Below are 18,150 nucleotides of genomic sequence, written 5' to 3'. Positions count from 1 at the left end.
CGTGTATAAAGTTACAAACTCAGGGCACCACGCGATAAAATATCAAAACTCACTCGTAGTAGCGCGCGTTGGGCCGTCGTCAACAACACGACCTAGGAGATCTACCAGAGTTTGGATCTGAACAGCCTAGGTTGGAAACCTGGCTGCATGGATGCACGGGTTGGCGAATCTGCAATAGTCGTATAAGAAAGCGTTGCTGGCCGAGGAAATCCTCCGCTTGTCCGGAGTAGATCCCGCTTACCGGTGAAGTAAGGACGCACCACCAACGATGTTCCATCAGGCTTCGCCCAGCGGCCCTTGTTCTTTTTCCGCGGCGATGGACGTTGCCCACTACGTGACTCCCACCGTAGGCATTAGGCCACCAATCGAGCTTCGAGACCTTGCGAAAATGATGACAAAGAAAAAAACTGATGTTACAAGTAAAAGTACATGAAAGATAGTTGAATATATTTTTAATAAGAAATTGCAGATTTCATTTCGTGCTTTGTTAGGTTTCCGGTCTCGAAAGAAAATTGCATACGCTATTTAAATATACAGGTTGTCCCAACAATCGCACGCCAAGATTTAATTAAGATATGCAAATGCCACGTAGCGGGACAGAACCAAAGCATTGTTTGTCGTGGCTCGGTGATACTCGTATTGTTTTTCTCTTGCATTACGCGTAATTACATGATTAGTGTCAAATAAATATTTAACTGCTTAAATGTTATATCTACATTAAAAGAGTCAATGAGAACATTGTAGAGCAACATGAAAAACTCCCGATATAGCTTTCTGTTGCTCAATACGTGCTACATAAAAGCGCATTTCCGAGCGTGAAATGAGCCCGTGAATGCACGCAAAATTGCCTCGCTACTGGCCACTGGAGGGTCTTTGCGTGTACTCACTGGCTTGTTTTACGTTCGGCAAAATACTTTTTTTTTGTAGGACGTATTAGGCAACAGATAGCTATATCGGGAGTTTTTCATGTAGTTCTAGAATTTTCTCATTGACACTTTTCCTCTAATTATATTTGAGAAGTTGAATAATGAAGACTAATCATGTTATTAGGCTGAATGGAAAAAAAAATTGGGTATCTCCAAGCGACGGCAAACAACATTGCCTTGGTTCCGTCCATCTATGTAGCATTGCATATGTTTAAATATTGGTGCATGATAGTTGGAACACCCTGTATATGCTGAAACGCGCCCTATATATGTGCCAGTAAGCTCATCCGGGGTACCTTAAAGGGAACCTAAATGTGTTTATGTAAAATGCCACACAAAAGTTCGTAAATTATGCATTATTCTTTTTTTACTCTAAGTTCCCAATAAGGAGGATCTTGGGCTCGTAATTCATGATGTGTGTAACACACCGTTCTTTTGCAGGCCTTATATTCGGATCCGTGGATCAGTGTATTGACTTCTTTGGGTGTGTTTACACACGATTGTTTTTTTTTTTTCCTTCCGACAGGTGCAATATTTTAAGTTCACAGCGTAATGGCGATGAAAAGCAATGCCTGTCGGATACCAATACGCCAAAGTCACAGTGGTTTCCCAACGACCTGAATTGTTCAGCAAGGGCATTGACATTCCACGCTGGGCACTATGACAAAATATTCAGTCAAGTCCTGCACCATAGGCGAAAATAATTCAATATCTTCGCATTCTTTTCTAATAATGTGTGAAATTCGGCTAGTTCGGTATTGCCAGATTGAGTGGCAGTAGCCGTCTGTTTATTTTGCCTTGTGTGCGTTTGCGATTTCGGTTGTATATATGGATTCGCTATGTACAAATAACACGTTCTCAGGAATAAACGTTCTGTTGGAGATTAGCGCTTGTGCTTGATCATCCCTTTTCCCTTTGTGGTTTTTCCTCACGAAGTAGGTTTCGGCATTGCATCGCTGCCTCACCCATCTGAAACACCGCGAAAAAGGACGTTCCTGGGCCTACCGGTGCTTGAGTTTGATGTGATTCGTAGATGCATGACAGGGAACCTGACAAGGAACCTCTACTTTAACACAAATATTTCTTAACCGTGGCTAAAATAGAAAGGAGTATTTATTTCGGTGATGAACTATTACTGCTTTGAGAATTGAGTCGGGAGGCGCTGCCTTACTGATCAGGTCGTTGCAGCTATATGCACAAAATCATGTTTATGTGAACATTCTTTGAAAATATTTCCGTGAATACCTTCAAACATTCTGCGGCATAGGTGTTTGTATTAAACACTGGTATGTCCCGTCAGTGCCACGCATTTATTGAAATGTAATCCATAGACCTCATATTTTTGTCTGTACACGGTTATTCCTAACAGGCAAAATAACGTATCGAAAGTCCGCTACCCCAGCATCGCCTATGTTGTCACTGTCACTCTTGAGATTTCATCATATTTATTAGGCAGAGGGGCGTTTGTGTTGCAGTATTTGATTTTTTGCGTCAAGGAAAGCAATTTCAAGCTCTTGATGTTTTTTTTAGACCAACAGCTCTACTACTCCAGGTATAAGCCCTAAAACGTCTAGTTCCGTAAACCCGACCTTCAAGCTCAGCAAGGTCAAACTGGGCAATTGCCTGCCACTACCGGCCGCTGCTGCGTACTCTGCGTATGCGTTCGTACCTTGAAAGCGATCTGCGATGTGCAGAAAATGCGTCGACTTCTGATAGCTTCGTATGCGCTGTGCTTTCGACGCTTAGTTCACGTTCGAGCGAGGCGCAGCCCGAAAGTCAATTCGCTAGCTGCTGCTGCCGCATTGAGCAGCCTTTGTTTGCTGTCTTTTGGTGCAAATGCAGAAGCGGCAGTTGCTGACGGCGCCGAGCAGCGTCCTGTACATGCATGACATTTTGATTTCGCTTTCTCGATACTCTAAAAAGTGTTATACATAGTCTGTTATTCTTTATGCGTTGCTATTTGCTCGTATTTATTGTGGTTTAATCTGCCATAGTAACTTCCTATATTTACTGACTATAGCCAAATTTTTGCTTTATGAGCTTTTATGTCTATTTTTTGTTTGGTGATTATTTTTTATTTCTATTTGCTTCCTAGCTCCCGATTCTTGGTATGCACCCGAAAGTGGGCTCGTTCCATATCTTAGGATTATAATGCTCATCAGCCACGCATCGCGCGCAAGCGTCAGAAGAGAAGAAGTTGCCAAGTGGCCATGGCTGCCATGAAGACCTCCTCCAGCTGCGGATACCAGACGAGCCGCCAACCACACACGACCAACGTTGTCGATCCACGCTCGGCGACCACAGCGTCCTCCCCTGAAGGGTCCAAGAGCGGCCTCTTCTCGGGTGCCACTTGTGCCTCTTCCATGCGAACTGGTGGCGGGTCTCCGCAGGAGCGCAGCTTCTGGAGTGCCTACTCCTCCATCGTCCTCCACCTGAACTCCACGTGAGTCTTGCACTCCTTTAATGGAAGGAACGTGTAGTGGTATTGTCAATGTCACGTACCACCCGCCGTGGGTGCTCAGTGGCTATGGAGCTGGGCCGCTGAGCACGAGGTCGCGGGATCGAATCCCCGCCACGGCGGCCACATTTCGATGGGGGCAAAATGCGAAAACACCCGTAGACTTAGATCTAGGTGCACGGTAAAGAACGTCAGATGGTCAAAATTACCGGAGCCCTCCACTACGGCGCGCCTCATAATCAGGAAGTGGTTTTGGCACGTAAAACTTCATAATAAAAAAAAATGTCCCGTACCGCAGAGGTTTGTTTCGAAACAATATTTTTTTTTTGCGTTTTACATACATGCAAGGAAAATCCCGAACTCGGAATAGTCCCACATGCAAGATAGGGCGCCATATTCATGTGGATGTCAATTCTCATGTTGCCAGACCGGTTGGGAAAATGTGCTGTTAAGATTGCAGCCAGGAACGTGCTGCTCATACCGCATAATAATTTGACTCTTTCGGGCAGTGGTCAAGTACGCTCAGATCTGATGTTTACGCATGTGGTAAAACCTGTTTCCGAATGAAAATTTATTCAAAATTTAAAAGTTGCCCCTCTAAACTGTGTAGTTGTGTCACACGAGGTCTAAAGGTAACGTAAAGTTGTTTATTTTGTAGAACATTCTAGTTTAAATGAGGTGAAATTTATTCAGTGTATAGTCACGGCAGTGCATAAATTACAACGTAACTTTTACGTAGCATGTAGCTTCTGGGACGAGAAGTATGGCTAGTGTGTGTGACTACGCAGATTGTTCGTTACTCTTATTGGTTACTTAATCTCCGTATAAAATAACGCTACTAGCGATCTCACCGCTTAGTATGAAAAATTAGAAGTACGTTAGTAAGGCAAGCTAATCAACATCAAACGGCAAAGTTTAACACTTCACTTGACGGCCTCCCATTCATTGTGGGAGGTCAATGCCTCACGTGTTTTGTTTCTTCCATGCACGCGAAAGTCCGAAAGTGACGTTCGACTGAGTAGATGTATAAAAGCACACTGGTAGTGGCCTTTCTATATTATTTTCTGTACAGAACGCATCGTGTACTTTCACTTATTATTGTCCCTACGTAATGTTAGCCTTCTGCATTTCTCCATCTTTTGCGTGACGCTTTGTCTAATGCTTTTTATTTTCACGCGTGAATATTGATTGGCGCACGACGCACCTGTTTTATTCAAGGTTTCTTGAATATTGTAGCCGCCTCTTTGCAAACGAACGTTTTCTTATAGAACAATGCCCGCGATGCTAATTGTGTTGCATATATTCTCGAATGTATGCGAGCAGCAAAAATTATCCAGGCATTTGTTGTGGTACACGTAATTACCAGATTAAGTGTTGAAGATAAGAAAACCATAATGCAGAAAGGCCGAAGCGGGTGTACTTGACTCGTGAGTTTAGATTCGACGACCGATGACTGTCCTCCCCACTGTTGTTGCGATGCCAGCGTTAGGCGTCTTTCTTCATGCGAGTCTGCCAAATAAGACATGTAAGATTTTACATTGTCTGATTTTTCACTGTTTCAGAACGTGGCAATGGGGTATAGAATACGTGTACCCCGGTCTTAGAATACAAACTTGTCTTGACATTGATTTCAGCTACCAATAGTGTTCCATTGAACCAGGTAAACTATAATTTTGTTTCGAGAATACGTTACGAAGGGGGGCAGGGGTTGACATACTTCTCACGATGAAAGCAAATGACATTGGCCCCGTCAGAAGGCCTGAATTGAGGAATCAGTAAAACATTGTCGCTGAAGTTGTTTGTTTCTTGCTATAAACGTGCAAGATGAGGTTTAACTTTAGCCCTTCACTTGGCCGATGTGACGTTTATGCTAGCGTCATCACTGTTTATGACAATGAGAGCATTTAACAGCACTCTCTTACCACGTCCAAAATTAAAAGCAATATAGTGTGATTTGAAAACCACTTCTGCTGTAGTCCGCAAGTTGTACAAAGAAGCATTAAACGGAGAAGTTTATCATCCGCCGGAATACTAGATCGTTGTAAAATTTCCTTTCATATATATTCCTCCAATTTGCGGGCTTCAGCACAAATCATTTTCTAACTTCAACATCCTCGTGCTTCGAGTTGTTGTTCAACGCGCCCTCTTTACGCAATCTGCTATTTTTATGGCTAACTCTCTTGGTAGACCGGCCACAACGAAAGGCGTTGCTCCTGTGAACCATCCCTTGGAATACGGTCAATTTGTCTCCAACTGCAGCATCTTAGAAGCCTGCATGAGTTTGCAGTGTAATTTCGGTTATGTCTGTTGAATGGCGGAAACATATTTCTCTTTCAATGAGTGTGATTTTGTCGTTGCAGGTTGTTCGTGAGTGCCGCGGACGTGGCTTGTGCATTGGCCACTATCCTGGTGGTAGGGGTGCTCATCGTCGCACTGGTGGTTCTCACAGACAGAGGCAGTCATGATCCGCGCAAGCAAAAAATAGAAGTCGTCATCCGCGGCCCCTTTGGCGTCCTGCGCGGGATCGTGCAGCCAGTGACCGGCCGAAATTTCTCTTACTCTTTCTTCGGCGTTCCTTTCGCCCAGCCGCTCAGTGAAACCAAGCGTTTCAGGCCATCCCAACTACAGGTCGTCCGGAAGGTCCTGCCGAGCAGTACCTCAGATACAAACGTACCGGTGAGCTCACTTTCCTTAATTGAAGGCCTAAGACGATTGCGCCTTTACAAAGCCAGCATGTAGTACGTCCACACTGTATTTTGCGCGATAAACCAATGGTCAACAATGGAAACCACGGATAACACCAGTGTGAACTTTCGATTTGCCATTCTTATTGAAAGCCACGGTAATCTTCAACATCCCTTTCACGCACAAATTGGTAGTGACAAAATAATACCAAAAATTAACGAAAAGCCTCTCCCAGAGCAGTTTCCTTTCCTTATCAGACCATTCCGCGACACGTGCTGCAAGGAAACGTGTATTTTTTTTTTTCAGTCAGCAAACAGACAAATGATTGACACAAGTGTCTCCCTACTTTTGAATGTGAGACAGCTCTTGCTGCCTATCTCATGAAAAAAATTAGAGTGGTCATGAATGTCTGTCCGTGAATAGCGCAAACAACGTCGATAGGGGAACATCACGACGACGATGGCATCGGCGCGACCGTGGCTATTGCGTCTATAATATTTGAATAAAAAACAATTGGGCTCAACTTATCAACGATGAATTCTAATTATGCGAGCAGTCGAAACGCGTCCTGTGAGAGGTGCGCACTGCATCCGGGCTACCATTACGCGCTTTCCACTGGACATGATGCGCCATCTAGTGGCGGCACCACGAAGTCCACGCACACCTCGTGGCGCATATCTAAATTCGCCAAGAATGTTTTTTGACGATCGTTACGTAGACAGTTGCACATGCGCGGTGGTGCATACTTACCGAAGCGGTCGACATTTATAGCCTGCGTTGCGTTCGCGATCGGCCCAGGTTTCAAGATTGTGCCATCTTCGGTATCAGCGCAAAGTGTTGGTCAGGTGAAACTGCCGAAAAAGGAAACTAATTCGACTGTGCCGAAAATGCTAATCACATTATGAAAAAAGCCGAACCAGCATACTACATAGCTGAGGCTTTCAAGCACGTAACGAACAATTTCCGTTCATAAAATGTGCCATTTCAAACGCAAATGTGACGTGTATCTTTCTTGTCGGGCCGCTGCCATACTGATTCTTATTTTTCAATTCGCCTTATGCGGCAAGTGCATTGCGCTCGCTACAATTTTTGATGACTTGGCTTACGAAGTCTACTCATTTCTGTCAGAAACCTTCGTGCAATATGTGGAACTGTAGCGCTAGGAGAAATTTCGCTGTCGTACAGAAGAAAATATGGAGACCCTTTTTGTTCATCCAGGTTTCGTCCATCCACAACTGCTGTGGAGCTCAAGCGGGCAGTTGGACTTGGTTTTTTTTAAATGTTTTACGGATTTTTATGAACACGCAAAAGGAGGCACACAAAACATCCAACGCGCACACCAATTGAAATTGATGTTTTCGGACGTGTTCCAACACCCTTTGTTGTCATGGCTGCCATGAGTACAAGAAATAAAAAAAAATGTTAATTATGGATCAGAAACACATCATTGGGAACACAAATGATACTGAAGGCTTCTTGAGGATGAATGTAATACAATGCATGTAGTGTTACCTGCACAGATGTCATCTGCCGACGTTTTCTTTCTCTAGTGCGGCCGGTGATCGCTTCGATACGCTTTATAGTACACTATTGGGCTTTGTTTAGAATACATGCAGGTGGAATTTCCAAAATGTATTTACAGGTTAACAGCGATTCGACTACAACTCACCAACCGTTTCATAAATAGCAGTTACAATAACGGCACGGATTAAACAAAATATAACTCATACTTGCTGCCGAGTTTTAGCCTTCGTGCGACAAGTGGGGATACTGCCGTGCATAAAAACCTTCCCCAAATTATTTACCCTATAGGTCGAAGAAGAATACAGGTCGACCCATATATTTATACGAAAACAATAGCTTTGAGCATGACACACCATTATTTAACGTAGGCTCGACTACCGAATCCGGTTGCTGATGGCACAAGCTGCATGCACGTGGAAGAGGAGTCTTCCTTGTCGAAAGCTTCGCAGGCGTCCTCGGCACTTCAAACGGCTGCTGCCATACAGTGATTTGGCTACGCAACATTTCTTAAAGGCGCCCCTCACCAGGCCCCATAGCAAACTTTGGTTATATGCTTGAATTTTTTGGTACATGTCGACTAGGGAGTGTTCTGCCACAAAATGTTTTGCAATCGGTTCATTAATAGCCGAGACAGAAGTATTTCAGTGCAGTGCCACGAACCCATAATTTCAGCAGGCGGGCTCCACTGCTAAGCAAGACGCTCTCTCCACTCGCTCGGTCTAGCCTCTGGAAGCAAAATTGCTTCCTAGCCTTCTCCCAAACCGTACCTCGAAGATCGCATGACGCATACGTCAAAGGCCCCGACTTCATCTCCTCAATTTCTTTTCGGCGCTACGCACTTCCGCTGACGGCGTCGCGCTCGAGCTGTTGTCTCGTTCGCGCAGCGCATGATTTTTCCCGCCGTGCACAAGGACACATGACTAGCGCTATAATTCAGTGCTACACGAATACTGAGGCAGAACAAGCGGATCGCAGAGCATGATCACGCGCTGAACACGGTAGAAAATAACGCAGTTTTGATACCTGCGCACGTGACCGCACAACCATGGGAGCAAGCAGATGAAGGGAGAAGTACATCTCTCTTGCTTCGGTGCGAAGTAAAACAAAAAAAAACCAGTGGACATTCCGTTTGTGAGTTTTATTATTTCCCTAAACTTCAATTCGTCAATTCAAGGAACAGATCACACAGATAACCGGTGTTGTCTTGAATTATTCTGGAAGTCACATGTCATCACGAGCGACGTCGCACTGCGGACGCATCCCGCGGCTTGGAGTGCGACGGCCGCGAGGAGAAGGAAAAACGGCGTTCGGTCTGAAATTTCAAATGTTTCCGCGGCGCGTAGCGATGTGATACCTTGAAGACAGAATCTTAATCACGCAATGTATGCTCTGCGGTTTGCAGCTCAAGATAGCCAGACCTGGTGAGGGGCCCTTGAAAACCAGCCTGAACAATCTGCAGATTGGCTTTACGGCAGGCGCGACGGAGGAAATACGTTATCTCCGCACTTTTCCTAGCTTTCTTCATGAATTTAGGTCAATAGCACATTTTGGGTAACCTTTAGGAAAACAAACATAGACTTGTGTATAAATTAATTCGGACATGAATGAATGCAATCTTCCAGCTAGTTCTTTTTGCAGGCATTTGCTGTAATTGGCCAATAATACGACCTAACTATACTGAGACAAGCGCACGTGATCACAAGAAGAATAAAATCATCTATCAAACGAGTGCGAATAAAAATAAAAAGACACTGAATAAATAACCCGCGACCTCGAGCAATGCCATAGGCGCAAAGATACCGCTGCGGGCGCAGATGTTCCGATTCGGCGTGTGACAGCTTCTCTACTCGTAGTGTCACCTAGACCCTACGGTGCGCTTTAAGGTGGATCAGCTTCTGTACGCCCTGTATAAGTTGCCTGCTTGACAAATTTCCACAGTATTTATTTTTCAGAAATAGCAGAAACGTACCGCACCGCACCTTGAACCTAAATTTAGCCCATTTGCCCGCAACAGCTGTCGTGTCTATAGTAGTAGCGTTTCCGTTCCTTCGGACTACACTTTGTCCTCATAATACTGTTATTAACTCGCTTTGCGACTGCCCATCGGTTATACCCATTCTGTTCCTATTCTCCCCCCTTCTTTCCACCATACTATCAAGCTTGCTTTTGGACTCGCACGCTAGTAGAAAGGTAAGCGCTGCAACATCTGCAATGCTCTTGCGGTGGGTCACGGATAATTACAGCTTTATAGAGGCTAGTGGCGACACCGAGGGAGCTACAGAGAGCATTGTGCACATTCGAAGCTGTGCAAATGTCCAAACGAGTTTCTCGCGTCCCCTTTCCTCTCTGCCATGCTCCTTCATGTGAACAGCAGGAGCTTGATGTGGCGGAGTTGGCGTGACGTATTTGAAGTAAAAGTGCACTAAATGGACGAGGACGAAAAGAAGGAACATGTTCGTCGGACAGGCGCTGTCCGTCGTGTTCTTGTTTTCGTTCTCGTCTTCTTAGCGCTATTTTTTTTTTGAGTCTCATGCAAACACACGCTCTGACTCACCCCCCGACACAGTGTGCCAGACAACAGGAGCAGTGGCAAAGTCTAAGAAAGAGGCAAAGAAAGCTTCGCTTACATAAAAACGCACGCTAAAGTTGCAGAGAATGAAGAAGTGGCCAATGACAACGACATTTACTATCGTTATACAGTGTGTTTGCGCGACCAGAGGAGGACAGAAAAGTAAACAGGTACGCAAGAACCACTATGGGCATGTTTATTTGTATGTTTGTGCCAGCGTACTCAAAAACTTTCTTTAACGCTACCGCCAAAAGAGAAAAGACGCTCTCCCAGTTCAGAACCCTGGTCAATATACGGGGTAGGGTATAGAATTAGCAAGAACTGCGGTCGCATTTACATAAATTTTGTTCGCAAGAACGTTTTCCGATTAGTCAGCGGGTTTCGCTAATATTTTAGCTGTTACTATCGTACTGCTTTTGCTCATACGAACTTTAGCAGCGTAAGAATGTTTCAGTGAATAGGGGCCCATCTTTTCAGGGCGACTGTTGTGCTTACACAGCTTCGCTATCGCAAAGACAATGCCACCAGCACACCAGACAGATAAAATATGTCAGGTTATCAATCCTTGTTGTACCACTTAATATATCTGTCATCGCCTCGCAAAGCTGAAATACCTTAAATACCACTTGAAATACCACAGTCGAGACGATTCTTTATTCCAAGAAAGAAAAATGGCGTCGACGCAAAAAAGAACACGAGCCGATGAATAACGATGGCTTTGTACAGATGAAGCCCGCATAAATGCTTGCAAGATATGTAAGTGTGATTTTGATTGCATATTTATAATGTGATTTCACGCGTTTGTGCCCACCCACGAGGTTGCTGTTCCCTCCTGGGGTATTTCTTGTAGTTTTCATTGCGAGGCGGCATGTTAACCAAAACACGAATCCTAATTACTCGACGCGCATTGCTCATTGCCAGATATTCGGCAGGCGCGTGTTCAATGCGTCCTATCCGCGGCCGGCCTGCATCCAGTCGCTGCCACTCGATGTCGAGCGTGCGGTTTCCGAGGACTGCCTTCACCTGAACATCTGGACGCCGTACCCTAACTGCACTGAACGCAACCTGCGCGTGTGTGCCCACCGCTCGGTGCTTTTTTTCGTGCATGGCGACAACTTTCAAGAAGGCGGAAACAATGACCGCCTTCTGGACGGTCGGTGAGTGCGCGCGTGTACGGCCTATGCTTTTCACTGGGTGACTCATTAAAGCGTATGACTCGCTTTGGGAACGAACCGTGATTTTCCTTTAACAATGTAGACGCATTCGCGAGAAAATCCCTAACACTATTGAAAACGAAGGCTGCGCTCAACATGAGACGATCTCCGAAGCCTTCAGAAATTATTTCAAATCGGTTTTTGCCATTGATAGCGGCACTGTTTCTTCCTTCGCCACTCCTTTTGTAGCCGCAGCTTCCTCAGATATCGATATAACTTGTTCTGAACTTCATGACTTCTTACCAAACAAAGGCATTACCTGAAGTGCCGGTCCGATTAGTATTCCAAATGTATATTTTAGAAGGTACTCTGAATCGTGTGCAAGTTATATAATAATCACATTTCAGAAAACCGCTTTACTCTAGACGAGTCTCGCCAATTTTGAAAGGTCGATAATGTCGTTCCCATCTGCAAATTGTGCAAGAATGAAATTATTTCTAATTATAGACCAATTTCATTATTATCTACGAGATTGAAACTTGTTGAGCATATCATTCACAACCACGTAATTCAATACTTCACTAATAACGATATCCTTTCTCAACATCAGGATTGCTTCCGTAGTGGTTTTTCCAGTTAATTCAATTTATGAGCGATATTGCCTCATCGCTTAACAACCACTACGTCGACGTTATGTTTATCCATTACTTCAAAACTTTCAATAAAGTATGCCACAGAAAACTTCTTAAATTTCCACGCTTCTTACAGGCTACTATGCTGATAATTTACTTGGATGGATGACATATAGTCTTCACCTTACGACTCATTTTGTTAGCTACAATCGCCAGTAGTTCACCGGTTCACATTTCCTCGGGTGTCGCACACGGTTCTGTTTTGGGACCCGTCTTATTTATAAATCATATATATGATGTCGTCCATGTTGTTACCAACCCCACGTTAAGCGTCGTGTCTGCGCTGATGACTGCGTTTTGTATTATAATATCTGTAGTGTCCCTGATCAGGTTTGACAAAATGATTTGTTTTCTTCTTTTTACGACTGGAGCATAACTTCGTAAATGGACATCAACAAAACGGTGCCAGTTACATTCACTGATCACAAACAACCCTTGCAATGTAAGTATGGCGATACGCAACACACACTGGAAGGAGTACAGGAATTTTCGCACCTTGGTGCTCTATTCTCTTCTAGCTTAAACTGGCACAAGCATAGTGACCATACTTGCCCAAGATTGTTCCAAAACATAGGGTACTTAAGAACTTTACAAAGCGCGACTAAAGAATGTAAGCCAACCGCCTATAAATCACTGCTCAGGCATGTTCATCAATATACATGTTCTTCAAACCTTACGACAACAACCTTTCCCCTTGAGAGCATCACCATCTCTTATCACTGAATTGACTAGAACATCGACGAACGTGCGACCGGCTTAACATATTTTATAATAATGTGCATAAATCCGTTTGGATAGTTCCCCAATTTATGTCAGTGGTCATTGTACACCTGTGACTTGCCAGTACGATCCTTTGAACGTTGTGCCATTTGAGTTTTTGTCTTGACCTTCAAAAATATATTTTTTTCGTGAACGATCGACACTTCGAATAAACGTGATAGTTCTTTGCGACAACTTCAACGTGCACGGTTTGGTAAGCAATTGTTTCGTTCCATGTTTTGATATTTCCTTTTCCTTCTTTTATGTAGCCGCTCCTGCAATCTTTCGAACATGAGACTGCAGTATCTGTAATTAAAAAAAAACTGAAAAAATAATAGTGCACTCTTACACAGCGGTAAAAAACACACTGTGGTGAAGTAAGAACGCGCGATGGTGCTGGCGGTAACACCGCGATTAATCCATTCATCGATTAAAAGTGTCCCTCAAAACAATTATCCTTCATCGATGTCTGCCTTTCATTTAACAACTTAGTCGATTAGACATGTTCGATTGTACATTTCCGAGAGTTTGACTTGAGCAGCGCGAAAATTTTGGAATCGTACAACGATGGTGGAGCATAAGCAGCGACTGTGCATCTGTGGTACAGCGATTGCCGACCGTGTGTGTGAGTCCTGAGCAGTGCCAAACCGAGCGCTTCCCCTTTCTTTGCCCCGCACTGCACACGCCACCACGCCGCCCGAAGTAGGACGCTTGAGGTGTCTTCGCACTTCAAGGCATTCTGTAGCAACCCAGTCGTCCATCGTCGTATCAACTCCAGTCCACTGAAAACGTGGCACAGCATTAGCACCGGCTTGAAGCATGTTTTTGACACAGCGGAGGAGTTCTTGTCGGTGCGAGCAAATATACAGCTTCAACGTGTCTGTTCTCGCGTCCTGGTTGCGTGGCCATTCAACGAAGTTGTCGGTTTCACCCAAACGTCCCAGCAAATTGATATTCCTCCGCTCTATAGAAAAAAGCGCGTGGCTTAAAATCCTAAACCAGTAACGGTCTTTTCCCTTGTGCATATGAAATTTATTGCATATTTTAGTTTGACTTCACCTTTCTCATCTGCCATGTTTCTTATATCTTGTTGAACTGTATTGCACAGAGATCCACTAGGCCCGTGTATCTTGTTTAATTCGGCTCGAAGTGCAAGTGAACACCTATTGTTCAGCTTTGCAGAGGCCTAAAGGGCCAACGCTATTTTGTTTTTAACAAATTAAATAGTATTGCTTATCAAACTTTAAGCACTTGTACTTATACCTTGGTTTCACCTCTGAAGCGTTAAATTAGGGTACCACAAAAGTAGATATCTGTGTTTCACCCATTTTAATGTGCCCCACAAAAATTTGCATTACGAAATAATCAATGAAAAGCCCTGCATCGAAAGCGATTAACCCATTAAGGGCTAAAATGATGAATGAATATTCATTAATACAATAAAACCATTAATCGACCATCCCTAACCTTTGAGGAGGAAGGCCTTTTCTAAAGATTCACGGGCTGTGTGCGACATTTCGCCCAGCCCGTAAAACTGAATTATATGTGCTTAGCTCTGCCAGAATGCGTAACTTATTGCACGAACAATAATAATCCCCAAAATGTGAACTTCGCCGGCGCACAACGAAAAATGAGCGACCCCTCCTATGTCATTGCGGGGGGGGGGGGGGGGGACGCCAAATTTAAAGTTTGCGCACAGTGCGTTCCGGACACTTAGACGCATAGCGTTAAACGATGGCACAACGCTTTCAAGCAAGTGTTAAGGACTCTTTTAACTAGGCTGTACTCAAACCACTGGTGTTTCACTTCTAACAAAACTCTTCTATTGTGTTCTCTCCCTGTTCGCTAAGTTTGTTCTTGGTGTCTCTCGTAAATGGGGAAGGACAGCGTGGTAAATTTTGCGCCGTAATTTGCCCCTAATTGTGCTCGTAATACACTGATAAACCTCCGGAGAATTCTAATGCGTACATTTATTCGAAAGGCTGCAATGGCCGAACGCAATTCGAAATTTGCCTATACACTAGCAATATTACAGCCATTATTGTTGCCATGTATAAAGTAGTTCGTCGCGGACATTGGAGAAAGCAACTATGAACCTCCTATTGGCACGTGAAAACAGGGAAGAAAATCGTGGCTTTATTTTTAACTATGTTTAACTATTTTACCTATTTATAACTAACTAAGCCAGTAACGGGAAACTTCTGCCGCACATTAAACCCCACCGTTTCCTTATTTTGCTCGAATTTCATGTTGGTGCCTGACACTTTTCTTTTAGAACTCGCAAACATTGTGGATACTGCTGGTATATTACAACAAGGAACACTCAAACAACAAACTTCTCACAAAGGGCTGTGTAGAACTTAAGACAAATTAGCAACCTATTTCCATGTCTACTGCAGTGCATACCATTGCCGAAATAAATGTTGGTATTCTTCCAATATCACTGCAGTGTTTGGCAAATGGTTTCAATGAATAATACGCCTAATATTTAATGACAATTTCTATATATAAAAGCAGTAACGTTTTGCAGCAGAACGTTGCAGACATACCTGATGGTTGCAAAACATGACAAAGTCTTCTGCAATACCTCTCTGAGATGCGCACAAATCCGCTGGTGCAATTGGCTTCTTGTCGCGAGCTCACAGAAAGGAGCCAATTAGGTACGCAGGTTTGAATACGTTTGTTTACAATGATAATGACAGTAATCGTATGAGATGTGTGTTTTCTGTTTCGGAACATCAGTGGAGCTGTGAGCGAAATGTATTTAAACATCGGGTTAAACTACTCAGGCTTTGCTATTTTGCAAAATTAGGCCGTAAGAGTAGGCCTTGATTTTGAACACTCTTAGATAAGGCATTCGCATTGTGATGCGTTATCAATGATAACGCATTGTGATGCGGTCTTTGCGACCGCATCACAATGTAGTGCTTGAGATCTATGGCTATCTAGAAACAGTGGTTATCTAGGAAACAAGTAAAAATATGAAGTTCATTGGTGGTTTAAAACTGACCTATATAGGAACAAATCTCGAACCTTAGAAACAGAAATTTAAGAATACCATTTGTGCGGCTCTACATTGATTTCAGAAAGAAAAAAATAATCAAATTGTAGCTATTTCCCACTGTAACGTGCCATACGCAAATGCTGAGCCCTTTGTTCACTCAACCGAAGGGACGCTCACGTTGCCGCACTTGACTGGGCGAACATGAGGTCAATGGGAAATTGTGTTCATAGATAATTCAGAATTCCTGCTACTACCATGACGTCGTTCTTCTTGTTGCGACCTGTTTTTCGCTTGGCCATCGCACAAGACAAATGGTTGTCGTGAATGTGGACGGCGGAATGCCACGCAGATACCTGGCTGTCATGGGAGACGTTGTTGTGGTGGCGCCAAACTACCGACTCGGTGTCCTCGGTTTCCTAACGGATGGCACCGACGACGCTCCGGGAAACGCGGGCCTCTACGACCAGCTCACCGCACTGCAGTGGGTCCGCGAGTACATTGGCTACTTCGGCGGCAACGGCTCAGACGTGGTGGCCGTAGGCCATGGTGCCGGCGCTGCGTCCATCGGTTTGCTCTTGTTCAGCCGCAACACATCGGCCAAGCCACCTGGGGCGCCCATCTTCGACCGCGTCATACTAATGAGCAATGGTCCATTTGGCCGGTGGGTGGGACCTAGCAAACATCACCAGGCGCCACGTGGAATATAGGCCAACATTGGCCGGTGTTGCCATCCCTACCCCATGTAGCCATGTTCAATGGCTACATGGGGTAGGAGGTGATTCGCCGCTCCCTAGAAGCTGCGACTTACTTTGTTCCTACCAAGTTCGTGATGACACCATGTCAGGTCGGCGTTGACATCATTACATTTGTTTGTGGCGGTAGTGGTAGGGTTCTAGCAGCAGATGGGCTAAGCCTATATTTCAAGCAAGGCAATTGCTCCGCCTGAGCAACTCGTAGATTATTACTGCGGTACTTCGCCACGTCTCCCTCAAATCGGTTCCAGCCAACTTTGGTCCCAGGGAGGCGGGGACGAAGTGCGAGAATACCCGTGTACTTACATTTAGGTGCATGTTAAAGAACCCCGGGTGGTCCAAATTTCCGGAGTCCCCGGCGACGGCGTGCCTCATAACCAGATCGTGGATTCAGCACCTAAAACCCCATAATTTTTTTGGTCAGTGGGTAACCTTATGGGTAGAGAATTGGCCTGCCGTGATAAAGCAGCATGGTAGGAAAGCGACCGTTGGACTAAGTTTTGTCAGCGGGTACAGGACTAGATTTATGCCACTCTTCAATGAACTTTTTCGACACCAACATAGGTGACCGGGTATGTGCCAATCGGTATGTGCTACCCTTCAATCTACCTCTTTGAGGCGAACTTGGATCGCTGGGTAGGTACCACTTGTAAGGTGTCTCTCCCTATTTAACTCCTTCACGCCATTTCGGGTATCTAAGTATGTCCTACTGGTTATGGTGCACCTCCTCAATAAAAGTATTTGACGCCAACTTGGGTCGCAGGGTATTTGCCACACTGCAATAAATCTCTTTCACGCCAAGTTACATCGTCATACATGAATGGACATAAACTCAAACGCGCACCACGCACTGACTTCGCGGCTGCACCGCGAGATAGCGCAACATGCAGTGAGAGAAACGCCATAGAGGAGCCTAGTGGAATACACGCCTCATACACGACGCATCTCAGCGGTGGCCGCACGGTATGTCGTACGCTACTCTAAGCTAATCTTATTTTATCTAACATTATGCTGATCTAAGCTAAGCAATGCTAATCGCCTCAAAGTCAACATTCATCACATGATGAGTTCTGCTGGATTTCTTTATTGAATATTTACTGATTAATTGTTCATCTCATCACCATGTCGCTTGCGCACACAATTACAGCACGTGCTCAGCTCCATTATCGGCCTCGATCTCACGGCGCTGAACGAGCTCACAACAATTACACAACACCTACAACACCCGCACTGCCCTCCGGTTTCGGAGCCCCTCGTTTAGTTCCCCAAAATTGAAATAGAAATGTTTAACTGATATTACTTAACTAATCACATCTGTGAAATATTGGGTAGGCTGTATCAGCGACACAGCCGCGGTTGAACACATGAAACATCTTGTGCGTGCTGCAAATGGTGTATGGGGACTAGGGTACAGAAATGACGTAACCAAATACACAAGGTAAATATATTCAATTATTAAAATGCTTACAAGTATTACTTATGTTACAGATAAGTTGCGGTCCAAATTTCAATCGGGCTCGCTCCATATTCGTAGAGCGCCCGTTAGTTTCTCGTAGTGAGTTCGTCCACAAGACTTAAGGCTGCCCTGCGATGCTTGAACCCGCAGCACTAGCAGATCGTTGTGGCT

The 18,150-nt window shown here is 44.6% G+C and overlaps 1 protein-coding gene across 1 annotated transcript in view; it reads left to right on the top strand.

Moving 5' to 3' along the window:
- The first annotated feature begins 3,136 nt into the window (after nucleotides 1–3,136).
- LOC140217272 (acetylcholinesterase-1-like) overlaps nucleotides 3,137–18,150 on the top strand; it is a 52,488-nt gene continuing 37,474 nt past the window's right edge. Inside the window, exons 1-4 of the mRNA XM_072287679.1 lie at nucleotides 3,137–3,369; nucleotides 5,745–6,060; nucleotides 11,084–11,319; nucleotides 16,121–16,432. Coding sequence (XP_072143780.1) covers nucleotides 3,137–3,369; nucleotides 5,745–6,060; nucleotides 11,084–11,319; nucleotides 16,121–16,432 — 1,097 coding nt within the window. The remainder of the gene's footprint in view (nucleotides 3,370–5,744; nucleotides 6,061–11,083; nucleotides 11,320–16,120; nucleotides 16,433–18,150) is intronic.

This window comes from Dermacentor andersoni, chromosome 4, assembly GCF_023375885.2.
Source record: "Dermacentor andersoni chromosome 4, qqDerAnde1_hic_scaffold, whole genome shotgun sequence".
In the NCBI taxonomy this organism is placed as follows: domain Eukaryota; kingdom Metazoa; phylum Arthropoda; class Arachnida; order Ixodida; family Ixodidae; genus Dermacentor; species Dermacentor andersoni.
Note: the sequence above shows the minus strand (reverse complement) of the source record. Positions and strands in the feature narration are given on the sequence as shown.